The 26,563-nt window shown below is 41.2% G+C and overlaps 1 protein-coding gene across 2 annotated transcripts in view; it reads right to left on the bottom strand.

Moving 5' to 3' along the window:
- RORA (RAR related orphan receptor A) overlaps nt 1-26,563 on the bottom strand; it is a 552,151-nt gene that overhangs the window by 12,273 nt on the left and 513,315 nt on the right. Inside the window, exons 4-9 of one of the 2 annotated variants that reach the window (XM_075897683.1) lie at nt 12,495-12,636; nt 10,707-10,913; nt 5,850-5,971; nt 3,279-3,411; nt 2,532-2,639; nt 512-622 (exon numbers count right to left, since the gene is read on the bottom strand). In XM_075897683.1, the coding sequence (XP_075753798.1) occupies nt 512-622; nt 2,532-2,639; nt 3,279-3,411; nt 5,850-5,971; nt 10,707-10,913; nt 12,495-12,636 (823 nt within the window). Of the gene's footprint in view, nt 1-511; nt 623-2,531; nt 2,640-3,278; nt 3,412-5,849; nt 5,972-10,517; nt 10,914-12,494; nt 12,637-26,563 lie in introns of both variants that reach the window. The other variant, XM_075897682.1, reaches the window with a different exon arrangement.

Below are 26,563 nucleotides of genomic sequence, written 5' to 3'. Positions count from 1 at the left end.
TAAACATATTTAAAAGAAATCATTTCTGTGCACTTCTTGGCAAACAAGGAGCACTACATCTGACATTGCTAAAATGGCAGAATCAAACAATTTAGGGGTTCTTAACACAATACTACATACTCTTGAGCTGACAAATGGCATGATAATTTCATTCTACAAACCAAAGGACACCTGACTCCCTGGTTCACATGGTAATACCTTACTGCTCTAGAAGCTCCATAATTTCAATGGGACGGCTCACAATGACATGTATTACTCAACAAGGACTAAGAGCAACAAAATTTGGACATGTATTAGGATGAATCATTTTAGCAAGATACCCTTGCACCCACTGTTTAAATATATTTGTTAAAGTACAATCTAGAATAGTAATGGTTAGGGATGGGGCATACAAAAAAGTGGCTAAATGTAGTCATGTTTATGAGTTGGCTATCAGATTTAAGGCATACACCATAATAAAAGAATCACTAGATGCCGTCAAACAAATGTAGAGTGATTTTTTTCATCTTACCTGCAGACATTAAAACAAATGCAGAAAACAAAGCAATCTCATCTTCTGTCAGGTGCATAGAACATAAGCTCTTTCCAAATTCAAACACAAAACTAATGAAGTCTTCACAACCTGCCAAAAGAAGGTATGTATCAGTCAGGACTTCTGATGAGACTGCTTCAAGGTGATGGGATAGTTATATTATTCTGAGGGAGGAGACTAATGGATGTGAAATATCTACAAGACCTGGGATCCTCTCATTAAAGTACAACGGTTTCGTGGTAGTTATATTGTAGCTAGTTGAAGCTAGTACCCCAAAATGAACCCTCTTTTATATACCTCCAACTTTCCCCAATCTTTTTCTAATAAGTTTGTTAAAAAGCAGATAATTTATAACCTAAAGTTATTTCATAGAAGTAAACTACCACTACATTTTCCAAATATCAACCTTTTTTTTTGCTGACTTGATCTCTAAACAAGTTGGCCTAAAATTTTAAAATAGGTTTTGTTTTGTTGATGAAGGAAGTGCCTTTGGTATTTTTGGGAAAGGATGCAGGAAAATGCTTAGAAGTGGTTTTAAAGTTTATTGAGAGTAACTGTGCTATATGTTCATAAAAATAAAATGATCTCCATCTGGTTCTAGCTTCTGGGGAATACTAGAAGGTGAAGGAATAAGGATGAGAAATGGGATGGGACAGTTGTAGGGGGAAAAGCCTGGGCATAATGGGTTGGGAACCTAACAGACATGGACTATCCTGATCTAGGAAAGGGTGGCTCCCAATACTGAAATGGGTCTAGTTGTATGAGATCCAAGAGGAAAAGGCACATGCAAAAAGACAGGACACAAATGGGGTGGGAAAATAATGATGAAATGGCATGCATGGGAACCTACACCAGAAGACAAATGAAATAGGATGGAGGAGACAGCCAAAGAAGGCGGCACAGGGAACATAAGGAAAGAAGAGAGGACAGGGAAAAGCAGAGTGCTGCAAGATTGTAATGTGGATAGGAGCCTCCCCATCACTTCTTCCTTTCCATTCCACCTTCTATGCAATGCAGATACAACTCAGATTACCACAGCTATCACACATGCTTCCTGCAACGTGCAGGAGGGAAGCCCTGCTTTCAAGGGCTTTTGAAGATTTGTTGGAACAGGGTTTTCCTTCTGCAGGTCTTATACACCACCCTGATTTAGACTTTTTGGTGCTTATGGAGAAAAGGTAATGAAAAGTTATGGGTGAAAGTGTATTTCAGTGGAGTCCAACTAGCGGCCCACATATGATATTACTCTCTCAACTATTCATGTCCATAATTTGTACCTTTGGATGTTTCAATTTGCACAGAATATCTGTAAAATGATACAGCAGGTTCTTCACTGCCATATTATCCTTCACCACTCAATGTTATCTACTCAATTTACACCCCATGAACAAACTTAACAATACCACCCAGATAAAAATAGGCAAAAATATGCACAAAAGTCAAGAGACAAATTGCTAAGAAATTGAAATAAAATCCATTATTCAAGTCATCTTCTTCCAATAATTTCTCACCAATGTTATGTTCATCTTTGTGTACATATGATCTTGAAAATTAAAAAGAAGACCAGCAGCCTTGAAAGGATAACACCCAGGAACCTGCTTTTCTGTATAGTTAGAATGTCGCAAATATTATTATCAAACCTGGGTGCGTAAACTGGATGTGTATTCAAATTAGCACTGACCTGTTTCAAACAAGTTTCTGGGTGGCTGATGTGAACACCAAAGGCCCAATTCTGTATTCTGTTACATGAATTCAATTTCCATTAATCTCAACTGGCCGCCAAATGTAGTCAGACAAGTCTCAGAAGTGGACCCATAGCGTCTTACATTATAAGCAATCCAAGACTATCTAGATTTTTAGTTAACTTTAAACTTTTTCCTTTATATGTCTAACACAGTGGTTAAGTTCCAGTCTGTTTTAAATATATATATATGGTCCTCTTTTAGTTTCTAGCCTCTCTTCTGTATGTTTTTATGCAGAGTACTTGAGATTTCCTTACCTAATGACTTGAAAACATCTGGGCTAGCATACTTGCCATCAAAGTAAACTGTGTTGTTTTGGGAGTCAAAGGCACGGCACATTCTGATGAACACAACCTCTAAAGATCCTAAATGAAAACAATACATGAATTTTATTATTTAAATTAGGATTTCAGTTACAAAGAATAAATTGAATATTTTTTTTAAAGATTTTAAAATGTAATATATGCTGCATTCAATATAGCTCCAGTACAATAGGGGTTTCTGCAGCTATAACAGAAAATGGTTTGATTTACCATCAGTATTTAAAGATCTCTAAAGTTAGTTACATCAGAGTAAATCCAGTGTAATTCCATTAAAGTCAAGGGAATTAATTTGGATCTATGCAGTAAACATATAAGAACTTCTCCATTAATTTATAAACCATGTGATTTCTAGATCTTCCCTATGTCAAAGTCTGAACTTTTATGTGGAAAAGAGCTATTCATTTATCAAAACAAATCAGAAATCTATTTTAAGTGCTTGACTAAGCCATTTGTACTCCGTATTTTCACTGTTTTTAATGGAAGCTCCACACAGAGATATATATACTTCCATCCAGAACATCTAAGATGAACACATATATTCACGAAAGAGCTGTAACACTTGTTAGCTTGTACCGAAAGACACACAAGGAAATATCTGAAGTCAAAACTGGCTTTTACTTCTATAGCATTTCCCTAGGTTAAAAGCTCATTAGAAGCAGGCTTCAGAATTTGCCAACATACCTGCTTTTAAAAGCACGATTTGATCATTTTGACACAGTTCCATAAAGCCATCAATGCGTTTGGCAAACTCCACAACATACTGTATAGCTTCTGTTATTTTGACTGCACATAACTGCCACATTACCTCCCTCTGCTGTTGAAGAGAAAGGAATAAATCACTATTCACGGTTGCATAAGCCCCTTTTCAAAAAGGAAAATGAAGCTGAAAAACAAAGCAAGAGCCCGAAACCCTTGCTTGCATTCATGAGTAAAATTTAGGAGGTGGAGAGGGTAAAACCTCTTAAAAACATATGTAAATATAATTAAAAACAATTTACCATTGGCACTGAGATCTAGGCTAGGATTTCTTGTTTCAAGGGAAAAAAAATCTTCCCTCAAATGCTTAGGTACCACTTCCGTTAATCTACACTGGATTTGTATGAACGCAACAGAAGGCAGAACTGGACCCAAAAGACATAACTAAGCTCTCAAAAGCAATTTTATGTTTCTTCCTGACTACTCTTGTTTCCTACTAAATTTAAATAAAGTATTAAGAGGATCTTAAAATATTAAGAAGATCTCTGCTGCACTTCCCAAAGCTCTGGCCAATGCACCTGAGCTGGCAGAGGGGTTGAATCTTACCAAAAGGTTCTTTAGGCATATAAAAGAAAAGAAAGAAGGAAAAGTGGGGCCGCTAACTACTGAGGATGGGATTAAAGGATTAAAGAATTTAGATTTGACCCAACACTTAAGTGAATGCTTTGAGTTAGTTTTTAATATGGGTATTGAGAAGCTTGAGACAGTGGCAGGGTAGCTAGTGGGAACAAGTATTTGGAAGTATAGGCTCCAAATACTATAGGCTCCAGTTTTACCCAAGACTCTGGTACCCAGCTCCTGCCTTCTAGTTGGACCTTTAACTTTGGTTGACTACTGATTACGGTACTGGTCCCGCCCAGTAGACCTGCCACTTTCTCCAACAACAGACTATCCCCATTCTGACTGGCTGACAGCCAGTTTCTTCCCAAGGTTTCTCTTCGGGCAGTACAACCTGTACATCTCCCATTACACAAGACAAGGCCAAATGCACAAACAAAAGAGACATTGCAACATCGGATTACACATAGGTACTCCAAAACACATGCTCTAAAAGAGAACCTGGGAAAGCAACAATGCTGAAATAGACCCCAGGGTAATAAATTGCAATCTGTTTGCATGCAGATTCTTGATTGAGCCTGATCTAGATAACTTTTTATCCAAACTTCAGTTTTATTAACGGTATTGCCAACTTCAAGATTTTAGCTGTAGTCTCACGATATTTGATACATTTATTAAAGCACTAGTGGAGACAAACCAGTCTGAGAGAATCTCAGACTTACTTAAAAAAAAGGGGGGGGTCACCCCTCTCAGCCTGCCTGTTGTGGAGAAAACTTTGAAAACATGAAAACTTAAAAGATTAAAAAACAGAATTAAAAACAAGCCCCAAATCTTATGTTTTTTAAGCTAAATCAATGATTTTTTGGGACTTGACTCATGATACTTGAGTGTTTGGGATTTGAAATACTGCATCAAGATACTAGGCCACTTATTGATACAGTGTGAGGTCAACATAGGGAAGACAAAACAGCCCATCTGTCCTCACATACATGCTCAGCAGTATGACATGGATGACAAGAACCCAGTAGCAACCAATCTGGGGTTTTCTGAGTCTGGTCCTTCTAGATTTTTTTCTTACTCTTAAGGATTTTTGGTGCCTGGGTATATTAAAAATTAAGCAACAGAAATGTAAACAGGACCTAGCCATAGGGAGCACTGCTCTCACTAATCCAGAGACTTATTCTACCATTTTGGGGTGGCACTGATAGGTTCTTCCTAAGCCTTGTTCTTTAAACACAAGTAATCAGGACTATGAATCACACCTGCAAAAACCCCATGGCTGTGTCTACACTGGCACCCCTTTCCGGAAAAGGGATGCTAACGAGACACTTCGGAATTGCAAATTCCGTGGGGGATTTAAATATCCCCTGCGGCATTTGCATGAACATGGCTGCCGCTTTTTTCCGGCTCGGGGTTTTGCCGGAGAAAAGCGCCAGTCTAGACGGGATCTTGCGGAAAACAAGCCCTTATTCCTTGAAAGTAGGAATAAGGGATCTTCCGGAAAAGGGCTTATTTTCCGCAAGATCCCGTCTAGACTGGCGCTTTTCTCCGGCAAAACCCCGAGCCGGAAAAAAGCGGCAGCCATGTTCATGCAAATGCCGCAGGGGATACTTAAATCCCCCGCGGAATTTGCAATTCCGAAGTGTCTCATTAGCATCCCTTTTCTGGAAAGGGGCCAGTGTAGACACAGCCCATGTGTGAAATCCAGCGTAATCACAACCCACTTGCAACTTTTCATTACAGCTTATTATTAGTGACATGTTAAAGATGCAAATAACATACTTCTCTCCTGAATACAAATCAATCAAAATTTCCTACTTGGAATAGGAAAAAAAATGAAAAAGCTGAATGTAATAGTTTACAGAATGCTACAAGAAGATTAACATCCTTAAAAACACCATAAGGCCTAAATAGTATTATTTTGGCATTTTAGCATACCTTGTTCTGGTAGTTCTCAATTTCTTCCTGAAGAAAAGTCTGCCATGTTATCTGCTGTAGCTCCTCTCTCAAGTACTGGCAAGTTTCCATGTGTGACTTTGAAATATTCTGTGCAAGATGTTCTAAGAGAGAGAGCAAGAAGTGGCATGCATTAAAAGAGCGAAGCAATCCCTGTATGATTTCTGTCCAGCAGAGGAGTGCACTGCTGAAATTACGATTAGAAACATTAGTTATTATGAAAAGAACCTTAATCTATTTTCTGATATAGCACCGTGGCTTGTCCTTTTGAAAAACACTGCATGACATTTGCAAAAAAGATACAAATAAAAAAAAATCCTGGTTCCTAAGGGTATGTGTATACTACAGGTGGTAGCAGGCCTGCCAGCCCAGCTAGATAGACTCATAAGAGCGGCCATACTAGGTCATACCAAAGATGACCCCAGAGGAAGGGAATCCAACAGGTAATCATCACGTGATTCCTCTCCCATCATCCATTTCCAGACAAACAGAAGCTAGGGACACCATTCCTACCCATCCTGGCTAATAGCCATTGATGGTCCTAATCTTCATGAATCTATCTAACTCTTTTTTGAACCCCGTTAAAGTCTTAGGATACATCTACACTGCAGGCTTTTTGTGCAAGAACAATTGTTCTTGCGCAAAAACTTGCGGAGCATCTACACTGCACATGCGTTCTTGTGCAAGTACATTTACAGTAAAGCATTGGAAAAGAGGGCTTCTTGCGCAAGAGTTATTCCTCTCCCCACGAGTGGATGCTCTCTTGAGCAAGGCAGTGTGGACGGGCAACAGGAGTTTCTTCCGCAAGAAACCCCTATGACTAAAATGGCCATCAGAGCTTTCTTGCGCAAGAGAGCATCCTCACTGCCATGGATGCTCTTGCGCAAAAGCACATGACAGTGTAGATTTGCTCTTGTGCAAGAATTTTTGTGCAGAAACTCTTGCGCAAAACAGTTCTTGTGCAAGAAGCCTGCAGTGTAGACGTAGCCTTAGTCTTCTCCACATCCTCTGGAAAGGAGTTCCACAGGTTCACTGTGCACTGAGTGAAGAAAAATTTCCTTTGGTCACCCCTCTTATATTGTGAGGAAAAATAAATTACTTTTCCTTATTCACTTTTTTCACACCAGTCATGATTTCATAGACCTCTATCATATCCCCACTTAGTCTCCTCATTTCTAAGTTGAAAGTCCAAGTTTTTAATCTCTCTTCACATGGGACCCGTTCCAAACTGCTAATCATTTTTGTTGCCCGTTTCTGAACCTCACACTATGCTACTTCTGCTCAAACCAGCACATGGAAGTAGACAGCATGGATGTTGTGGTGGGTGAGCAGCTCAGCCTAGCCACCTGAACTTGAACCCAGGTCCTTGCTCCTGCTGTAACATCCACACTCCTATTTTTAGTGCAGTAGCTCAAGCAGAGGTAGGATGAATCTGTCTACCTGGGCTGGCAGGCAGGCTCCTAGGTGCAACGTAGGCCTACTGTAAGGGGCTCTTTATATGGCAATTGGATGTGTGATTGCAGCACATGCAGACACACCCAAGCTAGCTTTAATCTTGCTAGTCCAGGCACCATTAGCAGTTAAACCACAGCAGCATAGGCTCTAGTGCTGGCTAGCCACCTGAGTAAGTGCCTAGTGTCCTGGCCTGCTGCAGCTAAACTGCTATTGGTATCCAAACTAGCTAGATGAAATCACCTTTGATTTAAACTCAATAAAATACTCCTGCAGTGTTTACATATCCTAATAGCTTTGACAGCGATGGGAAACCAGCCAGTAGAGGGCAGTGTATACCCATTTACGTACAGTATGTTACTTTCACAAGTGCAGGCATAGAAAAGTTTCATGAACCACAATGAATAATAACCATGCTGCTTTATTAGTTCATTACTAACTTAAAGCTTAGTTATGATGTCTAGGTGAACAAGGGCTGAAGTAGGCATATTGAGATTTGAGAGAAACAGCTCTTCTCTCTAGGAGCCATAGTTGCCTACTCAGTTTTAAGAGAAGAAACCCCATTTGAAAGCACGAGGACTTGAGAAAGCTTTGGGATCTGCAAACTCACAATTTCATCTCTCTCTAAATGTAATGTACTGGCTGCAGGTCTTGGTGTTGTTATTGACATTGAAACCTGGAGCCAAAAGTTAAACTCCTTCTTAGGAGTTACAGAAGAGAGGCCCAGGAGTCAATGGGCCCATCAGTTTAGGGTGGAGGCAAAGTAGTGAAGGTGGGATGATGACAGCCCTGCTGGTGCTGTAAGCTGCTCCATAAACAAACAACATGTCTGGTCGGGGCTGTCAAACCAGCATCTTCCTCCAAAACTAAATCCATGGGCATTTGAAATAAGAGAAATGATTTATTTAAAAAGGAATGTTAGATACCAGCTGGAGCACTGCAACATAGAGACCGACTACCTGCGAAAGGCGAGTTTCTTTTCTCTAGGCCTGATTTTTAAAAAAGAAATCTTGGTATAAAACACTTTAGAGAACCAAGATAATTAAAAACAATACGAATGAAGTCTCAAATTACCCTTACTTTTAAAGTAGTAGTGTAGCCATTTCTACATGATGGAAGTTTACATACAATATATTCATTCAAGAAGGAATCCTTCTTTTGATAATATGCTTCGTTAAAACACATCTGAATGGTTCATTGATAATAGATTTGTATATATTTTTGGTGAAGTTTTTCAGAAACAGACACCTAAAAAACTTGCCCTTAGACTTGCAACCTGCCTCCCTGCCCATTCCTATTCAAGGAAAGAGATCGATCAAAGAGCAAACCCCAGTCCAGCTTGCACAGTTCTGCAATTAGTGCCTTCTCTGGCTGAGCTCTGGCCCTATAATGAATCTAACTCTTCTTTTAAGGCCTCTTAAGCCAGCTTTTCTGTAAAAACTGCATGTGTATGTTTGCTTGGGAAACAAAGTCTTCAACTAATAAATTCACACCAGAAAACAGGTTGTTTCACATCATGCTAAATGGTCTATGTGAAGCCTTCTCTCAAGTGCACTACAGGTTTAAATTACAACCGTTAATAAAAGCTTGTGTCACATCCACCATCTAAATTGCACAATATAGACCATAAAGTAATAGTTGCTCCAGCAGCAATTTCATACATATCATTAAAAACAACATCAGAATCCAGACAACATCTGGAAGCCCAGGGTGAGGGTGTATTTGCAAGATACACAGGGCTAGATTTGACAAAGGTGCTATGCACAAGTCTAGGCCTCAATTCAGAAAAGTATTTAATCATCTGTCTATATCCTTTTTTCAGGAAAGTAATATTTCCTGAATTGGGACCCTAGTTTGGAAAATACTTAAATATGGTTATTACAGTGTATAGCCCTGTCCATGTTGGCTAGCCAAATCATATTAAAATGGGGAGGAATGTAATAAATCATTACTTTAAGCCAGGCTTCAAACTCAGCATCTCACTTAGGATAAGGCAGCTTTCAATTCCTTGCCTATGTTGGGTTATCCTTTAATAACCACCCATGAAACCACACACAACCATTTGGCTGACACAAAGCTGCTGACAGTCTTTATTTTCATATTTCTTCTTTTCATTTGTACTTATCTAAGACTCAGTTTATTTGAATTGAAACAGGGACATAATCCTCTGGTTGTAAAGTTATAACAAAATGCATCGCAGCAAACTTGGTTCCATAAGCAGAGGACGACTTCAAACACGAGTTTCAAAAAATCAGTTTTCATGTCTATTAAAAAAAAAGGGGATGAGGGAATCAAACTTGTGATATGCTGATTTGTCAATGAGTATGCTTTTTTAAAAAAAATACATCCTTTTACTGATGTTGTAAATGAGTATTTATCATGAACGTTGTGGAAATAAACAAAGCAGATATTTTAAAACCCTACATTGCTCAACTATGAAAACTGGGATTTAAATACCATTTGTGTAACGCTGGCAAATCACTTTTCAGAGCCCTTCTTAAGTCCTTTTGCAACTCGGAGTTTTGTGGAGTTTAGTACTCAAGTTGACATTCAGGGAGAAAAAAATGTAGGACAAAACATATTAAGTAGAACTGTTGTTAAAAGGGCGCTAGGGAAATTAACAGATCTTCCTCGAATTCATTCTCTGATGAATTTGGGACCCGATTTTCCTCCAATTTGTAGTTTCTGGAGTCACCTGAGTACACTGAGTATAAAAAGCCATAGGATTAAAATAGCACTCGGGACCCACCTGGAGCACGTGCAAACGACACCAAAGTAGTAGAGAACCAGGCCTGCTCATTTTATGCTGGAAAACGGAGTAGAGCTGGGAGCAGATGCTGTTCTTCATCAAATAAATCACTCACGGAATAGTATTTGCCCAAATCTAAAAATGAGTTTAAACTAACTGCTGGCATTCAAGGTTCAACTAGGATTCTAAATCATGGGAAACCACTCAAATACTACCAGCGAGGAGCCAGTGGGATTTGCTGGTCTGATTCTGTATGGTGTCTAGTGCCAACAAATGCCAGATGAAATTCAGGGTGCTGAGTGCGTCATGGAACTGTTCTTACAGCTGTATCAAAACAGCAGAGCTGTGTGTATAATTTTAGAGCAGAATTCACAGAAAGCTAAATGTGTTACTTTGAATCCAAAGGGTATTATTAAAGCATTACAATGGAAACTTTTCTCTCTTATTACCTAATTCTGCCATGGACACAGTTGGCGAGGTCTCCCCATTTGTAAAAGAACAATAAGGGAAGAAGCCCGATGCTGGTGTGTAGTCACATATTGGTTCTGGTTTGATTCCATTAATATCAAGACCCGACTGATCTGGAGAAGGTTGTATGTCTAAGTAGAAGCTGCTAACTGCAGAGTCTGCTTTGCTACCTTCAGGGGTATGCCCATCAATGTAATTACTGAGGTCGTCATGTAGCTCTGTTAGCCCATTGGTGGTGATACTGTATGTTGGTGTCAGTGGCTCTGCCTCTCCAGGTTGTTGTTGGTGATCTCGCTGTTGTTGCTGCATTCGATGTTTCTGCACCTCCGCATACAAGCTGTCCCTCTGTTTTTTTGACATTCGACCAAACTTTACAGCTGAAATATATATACAAGAATACACTTTATTTCCATACACTGCCACTGCACTATAACCATCACGAGTACTTAGATACCAGTGATAAACACGTTACGAAAACCTAGATCTGTGAAAATATCTCCAGGAACCTACAGGAAACCCACAGCTTAACTACCACATTTCCTGTTTCATTTTGTATTGTTTAAATGGTAGTTTCAATAAAACATTTAATTTAACCATTTACTTTTATTGTTATTTTGGTAGTTCATTAGTTCTCTAACTGTATGGATAATAGATCATATTCATTCTAGGTACACTTCCACTGACATCACAGTTACAACATCCAGGCAAAAATTGCTGGTAGAAAACAAGGAACAATGAAATTTGGTGGTACACAAATGCAGCCAATACATGATTAGGTATAAACTGGTGGGCTCTGTCCAGAAGAGGCTCAAATAGCAAGCTTTATAGGACTGAGGCACATGAAAAAACTATTGAGCCAGCTTATGACAACTGACATTTATCAATGTTTCAAGGCTGTCAGTGTGAAACAAAAAAGTATTCAATGATTTATAGTAAATAAATCCATAAGATAAATAAACTGCATGAAAAGATGTATTCATGAATTTGCACATACAAATAAAAAGACTTTTGTTGGCTTATCAGTGGCTTTGCCTATTACAGTGATTCCTAAGAACATGCTATACATTTTCTGGGATTTATATCAGCTTTAAAGGCTTCCTGTTTTTGGGAAGAAGACTATCAGCACGTGTTTCTGTAGCAGGTCATGCAACTCCAAAAAACCTACACCAGTTAGGTTAGAGATTTTCAGTAACAGTCAGACTTTTAATTGCACATGAAAAATATGTCAAAGGGTTTTCAGAACATTTGGGATTATGAATGTGGAACATTGCTGATAGTATTAACTGAGGAAAGACTGAGCCAGACCTTCAAGCTGGTATATGCGGCTGCAGCTCCAGTGAAATCAATGGAGATGCAACTCATCCACATTAGTTGCGAGTTTGGCCTTGTATTCTGTAATGTCCTTAAAACGTGACATGAAATATCTCCTCTCCATTTAATATGCATAGAAGACGTCAAGCAGGCATATAAGGTGGGTTTAGTACTGAGAACACTTAAAATTTTGACATTGACTATCACGACTAAAGGAAGTTATCGGGTTGTTCTCATTGCTTAGAAAAAATATTTTAAGTATTTTCATTCTTCAACTTTACTCTTCAACTCTCACACATTATACATAGCCAAATATTTGACTCATCTGTAAACTGTAAATAATGCAGGTCGGTACTGATCTGATTATTAGATTCTTACATACAACAATAAGAATCTGGGTGTAACGAGCATTTGGGGCAAATGTTAGGTAAGTTAGAGGAAAAAAAAAACAAATAACTTTTAGCTCTCTGATAACACCGACATTTTCATTATAGAACACAGTACGTAAAAGCCACGGGGTTTTCTCAGATATGAACATAGCAGTCAGTAATTGTAAAGTCCTACATTATTACAATGAGCAGATAAAATATGTATAAAATAATATTTCATACATGCCAACCCTGGACTAGCAGCAGCCCTGGACTCACCATCTCGAGACATCCCCACAGCAAGGCATTTCTGCAATCGACAGTGTTGGCAGCGATTTCTACTAGTTCGGTCAATCAAACAATTCTTCTGACGAGGACAGGAGTATGTGGCATTGCTTTGCTGACTCCTCCTGAAAAAGCCCTGTAACAGAATTGCCAAGTACAAGGTGCTATTAGTCGCTGATTAGTAGGCAAAATTCTGAATGGTATTCTCACTTAATAGAAAATTATGTTTAAGAGGAGTCTATTCATGAAATTAAAGAGCTAAGTTATTTTTTCCTGAGGAAAAATGATTTATTTAAAAAAAATATTTTTTCATTTAATCTGAGGCAGGACTTTACACATTTCTTTTTTATTTTCACAGATACTCCAATATACTTTGCTAACATAAATATAAGAAAGACAGACCTTATAAGAAAGTCCTTTTTGGATGGGAGGATGACAGACCTTGATGCATAGTGACAGAGAAAGGGGGGGGGACAGAAGTGCACATGCTTGTGTATACACACACACACACACACACACACACACACACACACACACACACACACACACACACACACACACACACGTACGTCAGAAAAAAAATCTTGGTGGACAGTCAGAGCTGCCCTCAGTTTGGAAGGTGATATGCTCAGGATGAGGTGGAAGAGCTGTTTTTTCTAGTTCGTTGTTACTGTAAGTTTTTCACTCAGTGAAGTGTTTTGTTTTCTCCTGAATGCCGGATAATGGGCAGTCACCAGGATCACAGCCACAAGAACACATTAAATACACTGACAGGGTGTGCAGTGGTTACAACACAGTCCTGGTTATCAGGTCTCTTTGGTTGAATTTCCTGCTCTGCCATTGACTCACCTTAAGATCCTGGCTGGTTCATTTTAGGTATGTGAACACAGTATTTGAGTTTAATGTTACCACATAATGGACTAACGAACAATGTTGCAGAGCAAATAACTCCTCAGAAAGGCTCAGCAACAGTTTCAAGAGCTGTTACAAGTATGGGAAGATGCACACACGGTGAGAGGCTGTGGAGAGTCTGGCCCCAGGAGACAACGGAGGGGGAAGACACGAAGGAATTAAATAGGGGAGTGTCTAGGCAGCAGAAGCCAGTCACAAACTGAGCTGGATAGGAGAGGTGAGCTAAGCAAATTCCCTGTCACAGGAGCCCCATGTGTTATGTTAACAGATCACTAGGACTGTCAATTGATGTGCATTAATGCCTGCGATTGATGCACAGAAGGATTAATGCGCTTATTTTTTTTAACGCGTTAATAGCAGGCGTTAAAGCTGCCACGCCACTTTGAAGCACCACTCCTGCACTTCAAAGGGTCAGTGCATTAGGAGCCTGGGATCGGCTGGAGTGCCCAGCTGATCCCTGGCTCCACGTTGCACTGCCTCTATGAAGTGCCTTTCCATTTTTTTTTAATACTACACAGTGCCCGGGGTCAGCTGGGAACTCCAGCTGACCACAGGCTCCCACAGTGCTGCCTGTTGGAAACTCTGCTCTGGCGTTTCCAAAGGGAAAGCAAGGCACGGACCTGGGGTCACCTGGGGTCGGCTAGGGACTCCAGCTGATCCCGGGCTTCTACAGCGCTGCCCATTGGAAACACCGTCGCAGCATTTCAAAGGGGCAGTGCACATGATTAATCACGATTTATTTTTAAAATCACTTGACAGCCCTACAAATCACTAGTGCAGGTATGCTGGTCAGAATGCAGCTAATACAAATGTGTTCTTGCTGCTGGAGCATCTAGCGTATCTGTCCAGTAGAGTGACCTAGCATTCTACATTTGCCTAGGACCCAGTGAAGGGATAATCCATATAATACAACTGGAGGAATGAGAGCCTTCTTTTTGGAAGTCCTTACTTTGGGTGAGCAATTTGTTGTGAGTGGCTACACTGACAGTTGCCTCAAGCCTCTTTATATAGGGATGGCCTGCGGATGGCTACTGAGGATCGGTTTCAAGGAGTAAGTTATTTTTCAGTATTGGAACTGAGAAACTACTGGGCTTTTTTTTTTTGCTCTTTCTAGATTTGTCCTACAACATATCTGTCCCAGTATATTTTATATACAATTTATCAACTAAGTTACAGCTTGCAGCTAAATTTCAACAGTGCAGCACTGCCTGAAGAGCCATGCCATATACTGTACAGCTGGGACCTTTAAAAGCATTTGTTGTTTAAAACAAGTACACTGTTTGCATTAGCTATAAAGACCAACTGTGCTAAACTATGTGTGTCTCCTGGAAAAACCCCCCCCGCAAACACCAGGATTTAATGCACAGCAAACTTCCCCAGATCTTAGGAATGCTCTTGATAGGGAGATTTAGATTAAAAAAACACCCATATTTGATCTGAGTTGGGGTTTGTTTTTTGCTTCATAATGATGAGGGTCTTAATTATATATTTATGCCAATTATCTTAGAACTCTTCAACCCTTTAGACTCACATTATTACAAAAGTAAGTGTAAAACCCTATCAAAGATTTATTATAAGCAATTACTGTTCTCTGGAATTTGCTTTGAAAATAATACACAATAATCTACATCGTTCTTGTACAATATGCACTGACTTGTTAATGGCACTGAGTTAGTCATAACCTTCTTGCAGGACAAACCAAGCGTGTGGGGGAAAATAGAATATACAGTTACAATTTTGACGGAGGACAGCTAGAAGTTACATGCTTTCTGAATTATAGTTACTATCATTTATGTTGTGGTGGTATCTCAACATCATAGCCAAGTTAGGTTCTTTCTTGGAGGGTATAAACCCATTCTGTCACATCTACTAAGGGTTCAAGAGACACAGCAGATAACTCCCCAGCTGTGCCTACCTGGTGGATCAGCTGGGATGAGAGCCTGCGGATCAGGCAGAAGGTGGGTGTCACTGAGCCGGAGGGAATGGGATCAGACCCAAACAGGCAGGAAATGGAGCAAGGAGCCAGATCCTCCAGATCCTCAAAGGAGAAAGGAGGAAAGGAGCCTGGAGGCAGATGAAAGTAGGAAGTGGGCTGGGAAAGAGCAGTGAGTCTGAGGATGCAGCACTTAGTTGCTTATTACAGGGACCCTAGACTGGAACTCAGAGATGAGGAGAGGAAAAAGAAGCTGTCAAAAAGAGCTCTAGGGTCAAAGTGACTACTGCACCATGCCTGGTCATGAGGGATACCCTTGCTGGTGACTGACCTCTCTACAAGCCCCATTGTGATAGGCACTGTACCAAGATACAAAGTGAAAAGATCTTGACCCCAAAAGCTTACAATGGTATCAATGAGAGCATAATTTGCTTCAGGATCTTCTGATACTACACCAAAAGTGAAATGCTGGCCTCGCTGAAGTCAATAAAAAACTCCCAACAACTTCAAATGAGGCCAGGATCTCATCCTAAAGTCTCTTTTTGCATATACAGATTAAAATAGTTCTAGCAGAACAGAGAGGAGCAGAATTGAAAGTTAGCTTCATCTCTGCCTTTCAAATGCCTGTTTATACACAGCACACTGTACGTGTTTTCATAAAGTGCCAAAAAATCAAGTTTGGGGAAAAAAGTGCAGGGGAACTTTTCATCTGCTTGTCAGCTTGAAGACAAGCTTGTTAAAAAGCAACTTTGAAATGTAAATACCACTTTTCACCAAACCTATTAATAGTTTCAATAACTTTACTATTTAATGGCTGGGTATTACGGATGAATTGGTTTTGGTTCCTTCTTTAGGAGGAGAGAAATTCAATTGTGCTTCCCTGATGTCACAAATCTCACTTTATAGGCTCACTTTCCAGAGAGGCACAGGTTGAAATGCTGATCTCCTGTTTTGGTCTTTTGACAATTTTCATTTAATGAATTGATTCCTACAGTTCATTAGCTTACCCTCTTCCACTTCTGTATACACATATGTCTTAATTAGCTGCTCATTGGCTGTTTAATTACAAGAAAACAGCTGACAGCTGCCTTGCTGCATACTAATGGCAAACGTTTTGGAATGATTATACACAAGCCTGTGACAACTAAGACTTATTCATAATCCCATGATTTATGGCTAATACTTAGAGACATCCATGTATCATTAAGTTGTGCAATATTCTCAGCAATTAACAATTTGGAAAAAAAAACCCTCTCTATTTTAAACCAAATTCTCTTCAAATTTCTTTTAAAAACACAACAAGAGATATTAGTTATATGGAAAGGATGAAAATATTCTAACTGTACTTGTAACCATTTTATGGCAACTAAATTATTTATTTTTGTGCAAGTATTAAAAAAAGACTATAACTCTGAAAACAAATGCAGAAGCCAAAACTGGTTGTAATTACACAAGCCTCATGTTTTCTTACGGTGTCTTTATCAGTTTATACCAGTGATGGGCAACCTAGGTAGCGAGTGGGCTGCATGACTGGCTCTCCATCTCAATGGGCTGGAAGACTGTCAAAACCAAGATGGTCTCCCAGGATAGGGTAGTTTTGCCAAGCGTACTTGCATACCTATAATTTGTTGGGTGTGTCGACTGAACCATAGCAATGCTTTGACTGGATGTTGAGGGAGCGCACAATTGTGTAAAATCAGCATGCACCTCACTTCACATGTCCTTGCTTTATTTGAGTGTCACCTTAGCAATGTCCATAGAGAAAAAACTACATGGTAGGAAAACCAGGAGAATCCTGCAACCCTGCACTTGGGCAATGGTAAACAAAGTGTCTCATGGGCCACCCACAGAACCGCATGCAGCCCTCAGGCTGCAGGTTGTCCACTGCGGATTTATACAAAGCTCCTTATAAGCCCAGTTTGTAATGTGGTTAGGTTCCACCTGCAACAGCTCACAATTTTTTATTGGAAACTGGTTTAGGTAGAATGATGTTAAAAATAAGAAAAAAAAGCAGCTTCCAAATAGGATTTAAAGGCAAATATAGACAAAATCAATGCAACTTTCAGTGAAGTAAAAAACAAACAACAAAAAATTATAAAATCGGAGAACATAGAACTAGTCTGATTCATGCATAAATTGAAGTCCAAGTGAAAAGGGGTGATGGAGGTAAAAGAAAAACAGAAGTATTCTCCTTCAAAGTAACAACAGAAATACTGCATTTGTATTTCTAATGAAACAAGACTCTGTCACAACTCCAAAGAGCACTAAGAAAGTGAGGGCTGAGAGCCTTTAAACTTCTGAAAGCACTAAAAACGCCCTTAAGTGCTTGAGTAAAAAGTATTATGAAATGGAAGGTACGAATTCAGATAAGGATGGCCATACCTATGTATTAACTGAAAAATTAGACATAAGCTTGTCACTGTTGAGAGAAGAATCCAAAAACAAGTTGCATCCACAGCTTTAAAAGCACAGTTCTGGAGTAGGCATGGCAGAGCTTGATTTTTGTTTTTTCATAATTTCAGCAGATAATAGTGATATTTATTTCTAAACATTTTTTCAATTTATCAATTTAAATTTTCACAGTTGTGGGAAATGGTGTGTGTGTGTGTGTGTGTGTGTGTGTGTGTGTACACTCACATGTGTGTCAAATATTTAAGGACAGATGTTGAGTTCCAAAAGTTTAAAGCTTTGTAATTATTAACGCACATATTGCCAACATTTCATGTCAAAACAAACAAAGTATTTATCCTTAAATCAAATTCTAAATTCGCAGGCATCATTTTCAACTTTTTGCCCATGTGTAAATTTTGATTAGCATTGATATTTTTCAATTTCTATATCAGATGAAATTGACTGTTACTGACATTTAGCAATGATTATCTAATCCTTCGAAACCTATTCAGAATGTTGTTTCCCAATATCAAAGAATTTCATTTTAAGTTCCCTCAAACTATTCAGGAATTTTAAAATATCAAGTATTACCTGAGAATAGATTCCCTCTTTAGGGACAAGCTGGAGATGCACTCAATCATTCTCCCTCTTCTGATGATTGTACTCAATAGGTTTTCAACGATTGGGTTTACTAGTCACAATTGGAAATTCATTTGTCTAAATTTCAAAATTTGGCACTGTCTAAACAGCATTTATTTAGAAGTATATCACTATTCCGAAATATCCCTTAGTCTTTGTGGAATGAGGTTTACAGCGACAGCAGAACAGCGAGCCCATTATATTTTGAAATAACAGGAGCATTCAAAAGCCGTGGAATAGTTATTTCAGGATACCTCCAGTATCCCAAAATAGTGCTGCAGTGTAGATGTAGCCAGGGAGGGCATTAGAACACAGGTGTGGATTCTCTTTTTAGTAAATTAATTTTTTGGTCAGAAAAAATAGTTGTTTTTAAAGAGGTATTCAAGCCCAAGTAGGCGGCTTGCAAAAGTTCAGTGAGGATTTTATTTCTTTGTAAAACACAAATAAAAATTAAATATAAATCACTAGGATTAAGGTAGAACAGCTAAAATCACAAGAAGTTAGGAAATGAAAGATTCCTGAGCAGCATTAACTTGGCTTCATTAAAAATGCCAAAGAATATAATAAAACAAACAAATTGAAACCTGAACAGAAAAACATTACTAAATATTATTAAATGTAACGATGACAGTGCTGCAAAATGGGAATATGGCCAAGTTAATGTTGCTATTGGAATCTTAACTTTTGATCTTCCCAGTTTTGTGGTTTCAAATATGAAATCTTAATGCTATATTACCGTAGATGTTTGCATTTAATTTCCTATTAAGTTAGAAATTAAAATAAATTTCCTGTGTTTAATAAAGTTAGCATTTTTTAAACCAGTGTTTCTCAACTAGTGGTACAAGTACCCATAAGGGTACTCGAGAGAAGTCTGGGAGATACGTCGACACAACTGAAATTTGGAGAAAACTGATTTTTTGTTTTACGTTTCATACTGCCTTATTATTTTTGTACTTTTTACACGCAAAAATTTCATTGCCCGCCCGGCTATGATTAAGTTGTTTAAACAAATGTGTTGCAATGGTAGAAAAAAATTTAGTGTCTGAAAACTAAGTACTGGGGATACTTTTTTTTTTTTTTAAAAAGGGGTACTTTAGGAAGAAAAAGATTGAGAAACACTGATTTAAACAATCCCATTTTGCTTTTGAAGTTCAAACCACACAGGTGAAAAAGAGTAACAGAGAAGAAAACAGCCAACTTCACTGCGGTTGTTAGAGATAATTTTCTACCAAACTGGTTTGAGAGGGTAGACACACTTATGTTCACTAGTCTACACTAAGACTTTACAGGCAGTCCCCAGGTTACGTACGAGATAGGGACTGTAGGTTTGTTCTTAAGTTGAATTTGTATGTAAGTCGGAACTGGCGTCCAGATTCAGCTGCTGCTGAAACTGACCAGCGGCTGACTACAGGAAGCCCGAGGTAGAGTTGCTCTGCTCTGGGCTTCCTGGAATCATCCGCTGATCAATTTCAACAGCGGCTGAATTTGGACGCCTGGGACAGAGCAGCTGGGGCGCTGCCGGGTAGGTCCCCGCAGCGCTGCACCTCAGCGCTGCGGGGACCAACCCGGCAGCACCCCAGCTACTCTACCCCAGGTGTCCTCAAGTCAGCCGCTGCTGAAACTGATCAGCGGCTGATTCCAGAAAGCCCGGGGCAGAGCAGCTCTGCCTCGGGCTTCCTGTAGTCAGCGCTGGTCAGTTTCAGCAGCGACTGACTTGGGGACGCATGGGGCAGAGCAGCTGGGGTGTTGCTGGGTTGGTCCAGTAGCGCCGAGGAGTGGCGCTGCGGGACCAACCTGGCAGCGCCACAGCTGCTCTACCCCAGGCATCGTAGACGAGAAAAGCCTCGTCTGCTGGGGAGAGGGGGGGGCGCAGCTAGTGCGCCCCCCCCCAGCAGACCAGGGAGACGCGGGTGGCGGGACCACCAAGACACGCCGTGGTCCCGCCCGCATCCTCCTCAGCTTTGCTCCGCGTCTCCCTGGTCTGCTGGGGGGGGGGGGGGGCTCCCACCAGCAGACTAGGGAGACGGGGAGCAAAGCCTCGGAGGACGCCAGCAGCGGGACAGCCGCGGCGCGTCTGGGCGTCCCGCTGCTCGCGTCCTCCGGGGCGAGAAAAGCCCCGTTCGTAACTGCGGATCCGACATAAGTCAGATCCGCGTAATTCGGGGACTGCCTGTATTTCAAAATACGCCTTCCAAGGTCAAATTTATAAGTAGAGCATCCACACTACCAAGCCCATTATTTTGAAATAACGGGCTGCAGAATTAAAAATCTGTACTCTTGCTTTTTATCAGGGCTGTGTCTAGACTGGCAAGTTTTTCTGCAAAATCATCTGCTTTTGCGGAAAAACTTGCCAGCTGTCTACACTAGCCGCTTGAATTTCCGGAAAAGCACTGACGATCTCATGTAAGATCGTCAGTGCTTTTCAGGAAATACTATGCTGCTCCCGTTCGGGCAAAAGTATTTTTCCGAAAGACTTTTGTGCAAAAGGGCCAGTGTAGACAGCACAGTACTGTTTTCCTCAAAAAAGCCCCGATCGTGAAAATGGCAATTGGGGCTTTTTTGCGGAAAACTGCGTCTAGATTGGCCATGGACGCTTTTCCACAAAAAGTGCTTTTGCAGAAAAGCATCCTGCCAATCTAGACGCGCTTTTCCGAAAATGCTTTTAACGGAAAACTTTTCTGTTAAAAGCATTTTCGGAAAATCATGCCAGTGTAGACATAGCCCAGGAGTAAAGCTAATTCCAAAATAGTTATTTTGGAATAATGGTAGTGTGGACGCTCCGGTGCCGCTACTTCGAAATAATTCCTCCCCAGAATAATTCAAACTAATTACTCAACAGTAATTCTTGGGGTTCTAAGTCTGAGTTAGCACATCCACATTACCAGAGCATGCCTCGGACTAATTTCAAGGCTTCCCCGTAGTCTGGACATGCTAGTTTGAATTTGTTAAATAGGGAGTTATTAAGTCGAATTTAGTAATTTTGAAATACTTTCCTAGTGTAGACACGGCCTTAATGATGATAACTGGAGGCCCAGATTCTGAAATCTGATGCATGTGGATCATTTTTTGCATCTGTGCAGAATCTCATTGAACTGGGATTTTATACGGGTACAAGATTGTACCCAAGAATCACAACACAGGACTGGAACCACTAGCTTAACAGCTGCCCCATCAAAGCAGTGTGAAACAACTAAAACTTAGGTTTTGGGTTTTTTTTTTTTTAAATCAAAAGGTTAAATTATGTGAAGAGTAATGTAAGAACATAGAAAGTTGCAGAGATTACAGCCACAAAAAGCTGGAAAACACACTGTGGAGAAATTGTACCCAACGGTTTCATATTGAGAAAAGCCAACATACACCAAGTTGTCCACCACCTGAAACAGCTTTCTCTCTCCAGTGATATTTGTAACCACTACTGTGGAGGAGCAGAACCCAAACAAAATCCTTCTTTGTCTTTACATTTAGGCTACAGCTACACTGGCCCCTTTTTCGGAAGGGGCATGCTAATTTTGAAAGTGGGAATAGGGAAATCCGCGGAGGATTTAAATATCCCCCGCGGATTTAAATAAACATGTCCGCCGCTTTTTTTCCGGCTTGGGGAAAAGCCGGAAAAAAAGCGTCTAGACTGGCCCGATCCTCCGGAATAAAGCCCTATTCCGGAGGATCTCTTATTCCTACTTTGAAGCCCATTCCTACTTTGAAGTAGGAATAAGAGATCCTCCGGAATAGGGCTTTATTCCGGTGGATCGGGCCAGTCTAGACGCTTTTTTTCCGGCTTTTCCCCAAGCCGGAAAAAAAGCGGCAGACATGTTTATTTAAATCTGCGGGGGATATTTAAATCACCCGTGGATTTCCCTATTCCCACTTTCAAAATTAGCATGCCCTTTCCGAAAAAGGGGCCAGTGTAGACGTAGCCTCAGAGTGTAAATGCTCATAGCTTAGAGAGCATTTAGAATCCTGGTCTGTGGTAGATGTAGTCATTCCTACCAGTACTCCCATATTTTTCATGAAGGTTAAGAAGATTTGAACTCGGTGAGTGCATTGCTGCCCCCTTTAAAAAAGAGAAATATATGGACACAGAGTGTCAAGATACCTAACAGACATGACACTTCATTTTACCCCAAATGTTAAGAATGAGTGAAGGACATGAATGAGATAGGCATGATATTCACTTGCTTCAATAGAGTGTAGGTTTAGCTGTCCTGGCTATTGGTTTTGCCTCCACGTACGCAGTTATCAGACTATGGTCCTGGATGCACCAAGAACAGGAGAACATCTCTCACTTTATTGTTTGGATCTTTGTTTTATTTGGGAGTTGGTTTGCTTTCCTGGCCATTAGCTTAGCTGACCTGGTGGAATTCTCAAGAGCAGACTAGTTTTACATTTTAAAGAAAACATTTGCCTGACTCACTGTCAGTCTGGCATCTCTCATTCTGATTGTTGGACATTCAGATAGAGACCTCCTTGTGCTTTGATAACTGATGTAGGAATTTACACATTCATGAAGGACTGGCCATTTGGATGAAGGGATTTATGGATGAACTTATGTCTGCCAAGATGAGTTCCAAGGGTTGATCAGGATATCTTGCAGAGATGGAAAAGCAGCATTGTCCAGCGTGCTGTCTCCATGCAGATGGCCATGCACCTCCTAGCTGAACATACTGATAAAAGCGAGACCTGCCAACTTCGCCAAAAGTGCCTTTTGTGGAGGTTTGCACAAGAACTCCGAGGTCAATGAGTTTTTCAGATTAGACTGAGAAGCAATTCTGGTCATTGACAACATTGTGAGTCTTAAAGATTTGGCCAGTTCTATTCCATGTTGGTGCATTAGGCAATGTGCCTACTACATTATTTGTGGCTTATTTACTTTTGTCCTCTTCTCAGTAGAATATTGGATTGTGTGTGCAGTGTGATACTTTTTTCATGGGTACATCCTGCTACATGCTTATGTTAGACAAAGCATCTCAGAGGAATGTATTTTGTACTTGGAAAGGTGGTGAGGTTTGTGAGCATCTTTAGTTCCTGTGGGAATTTGTTCCAAAGTCTGCAACCAGCCCCAAGGAAGCTGTCTCCTTAGCATTAGCTTTATCCTTACAGCAGAAAGTTCCACTGAGCCACAGGAATAGAGAGGTTGACCATAATCTTCATCTTGTAGAGTTAAGTGATCTTTTAGGGTGTGTCTAAACTACATGCCTCCGTCGACGGAGGCATGTAGATTAGACAGATCGGCAGAGGGAAATGAAGCCGCGATTAAAATAATCGCGGCTTCATTTAAATTTAAATGGCTGCCCTGCTCTGCCGATCAGCTGTTTGTCGGCAGATCGGGGCAGTCTGGACGCGCCGCGCCGACAAAGAAGCCTTTCTTGATCGGCACAGGTAAACCTGGTTTCACGAGGCATACCTGTGCTGATCAAGAAAGGCTTCTTTGTCGACACGGCGCGTCCAGACTGCCCCGATCTGCCGACAAACAGCTGATCGGCAGAGCAGGGCAGCCATTTAAATTTAAATGAAGCCGCGATTATTTTAATCGCGGCTTCATTTCCCTCTGCCGATCTGTCTAATCTACATGCCTCCATCGACGGAGGCATGTAGTTTAGACACACCCTTAGATATCTTGCACACAGACCATTGAGAGTCTTGTCAGAAAGAACAGAGATCCTGTGCTTGACTTCATATTCTATGGAAAAATCAAGGTAGAGCATGAAAGGACTCCCAGTTCAAATGAATAAGACTTTGATAAGAAGCCACTGAGGTACTGGTAAGCTGGAACGTCCTGTGTCTCAAACCAGGTATCAGGATAACCATGGCCTTTGGGACAGCTTGAGAAGGACAATGACTAACTGGTTGTGGCTTGCTTGATTTTGTGTCTCAGGTAGCACCAAGTACAAAGACAGACCTTCAGAAGGCTAATGGAGCATATGAGAAGGAGTTTTCTCTTGCATCAGAAGAGCCAATATTTTCATTCAGGAAAAAAATTGCCTCTTGCTGCACTTGATCTGGACAGGACAAATACTGGGCTAACCCAAGTGATTTTTGTTTTTTAGTCTCTCCCCCACAAAAAAACAAAACCAAACAGCATCAGCAACTAGGGATGAACCATCCCATTTAATTAGTTAAGCAGTTAAACATTAAGTTTAACCGGTTAACTGATTAAACAGGGGCAGGCAGGAGGGGGCCACTCCAGCTTCCTTCCCACCCATCACAGCTCAGTTGGAGTGTCACCTCCCCCATCTGTGGGCAAGTGCTGCTCCAGCCTAGCTTGCTTTCGACCAGCCCAGATGGGGTCGAAAGTGGCAGCCCCACTTGATGCCCCGAGAAGTGGTTCCTGGAAGTTGCAGTGGCTCCCAGAAGCAGCAACCTGTGGGCTATTGCTTCTGGCCCCACGTGGGGCTGCCAGCTCCCAGTCCGAATGGGCTGGGAGACAGCAGTCCCGCATGGGGGCCTGGTGGGGCTGGAGCAGCCCTCCGCCTGTGTGGCTGATCCTCAAATACCGGGTAGCCAGTTAACTGTTAACATCTCTAGCAGCCACAGCAGTAACAACAAAACCAAGCTTTTCCACTGAAAAAGGAATAATGGACCCTAGTGTGTCAAGATCTTCCATGGAACATGCACTACTTGCCAATTATTGGTGCCCTTTGGAGGGAGACCAGACTAGCAAATCAGAGAGGGAGCATCTTGGGATTCTGTGCCTAGTCTCTGCACTCTTCTAGGGCTTGTCTACAGTGGCAAGTTTCTTGCACTGATGCTTTCTTGTTCAGGGGTCTGAAAAATCATCTCCTCAGAGCACTGGACGTTTCAGAGCTGTAAAGTGCCAGTGTAGACATGCGTCCAGCCCTGGGAGCTATGCCCCTCATTCAAGTGGTTTCCTACAGTCCTGGGAGAGAGCTCTCCTGGCACTAGTGCTATGACCACACTGTTGAGTTAAAGCAGGGCTACTCAGCATTGTGGCCCACGGTACGGTTTGGGTTTAACGCGTTCCGGGGGTGGGAGCCAAAACAAAAAAGTAGTCAACAGAATAGTCTTCTGTTGCTATGCATTTTAGTAGTTACAGTCCTGGACTGCCATTGCTCATTACAAGTGCTGTCATATAGGTGGAAATTGGGTAAATACTGTATTTTATTAATATCAACAGAGCTGACTTAAATGGGGTCTGTGTGTTGTATAGTCTTGCCTCAATCCAGCCATCTCCAACCTTTTTATACCCAAGATCACTTTTTAAATGACAGAACAAGCCAAGATCTACCGCCCCGCCCTTCCTTGAAGCCCTGCCCTGTCTATTCTCCTCCTCTCCATCACCTGCTATCCCCAACACTTATACTGCTGCTTTTTTTCCCAATTCTTCTATAGGAAGAGGTTTTTCCAACATTTGGCCTGTCTAGACCAGAACAAATGTCAGAAAAAACCCTTCTTTTGGAAGCCCCTTTATTCCTCGTGGAGAGATGAATATAGGGGTGACTGAAAGATCATGTTTGCTTTTCCACTAAAAGAAGTGGAAGAACAAACGCATCCTTGGATGCAGAAGAGTTTTTCTGGGATATCTCCGGAATCCTGAATAACTCCTACAGTCTAGCCGTTCCTTTGTGTAGGCTCTAGGGTGCGAATGAGGGATTCGAGTGTGGGAAGGGGTGAGAGGTGCAAGCTCTGGGAGGAAATCTGAATGCAGGAGGAGGTGGATAAGGGAACGCTGGCTCGGGAAGGGGCTCCAGGCCGGGCAGTATTGGGGTCAGATGTAGGGTTGGGGCACTAAGCAAGCCACAGACTTCTGGATGTGAGGGTTCAGGAATTTGGGTTGGAGTATGTGAGGGGTTCAGGGCAAGGGGTTCCAGTGTATGATAGGCTCAGATGTAGGGTCTGGGGAAAGGGGAGTGAAATGATGCCGTGGCCAGATGGGGGCTTTGCCCCAATTGGGGGTTTGTTGGCCAGGCTTAATTTTTAAATAAAATACTAATGTCAAACACAAAGTGTTTCTGAATTGTCTTTCTTTCTGAGAAGGGCAGGGAACCTGTTTTGAGTCAGGGGTCACTGACCCACAGAAAAGTCAGTTGGGGCCACACAAGTGAGATGCAAAAAACCCCTCTTGCAACTCCTCCTCCCCCACAAGCTTCACTAATGTGGCCCAACTGTGTTGGTGGGAGCAGGGGAAATAGTACTGGGGAAGGGTGCTAGTAGGTGCTTCGGCAGGGGACAG

The sequence above is a fragment of the Pelodiscus sinensis genome, chromosome 14, assembly GCF_049634645.1.
Source record: "Pelodiscus sinensis isolate JC-2024 chromosome 14, ASM4963464v1, whole genome shotgun sequence".
In the NCBI taxonomy this organism is placed as follows: Eukaryota; Metazoa; Chordata; order Testudines; family Trionychidae; genus Pelodiscus; species Pelodiscus sinensis.
Note: the sequence above shows the minus strand (reverse complement) of the source record. Positions and strands in the feature narration are given on the sequence as shown.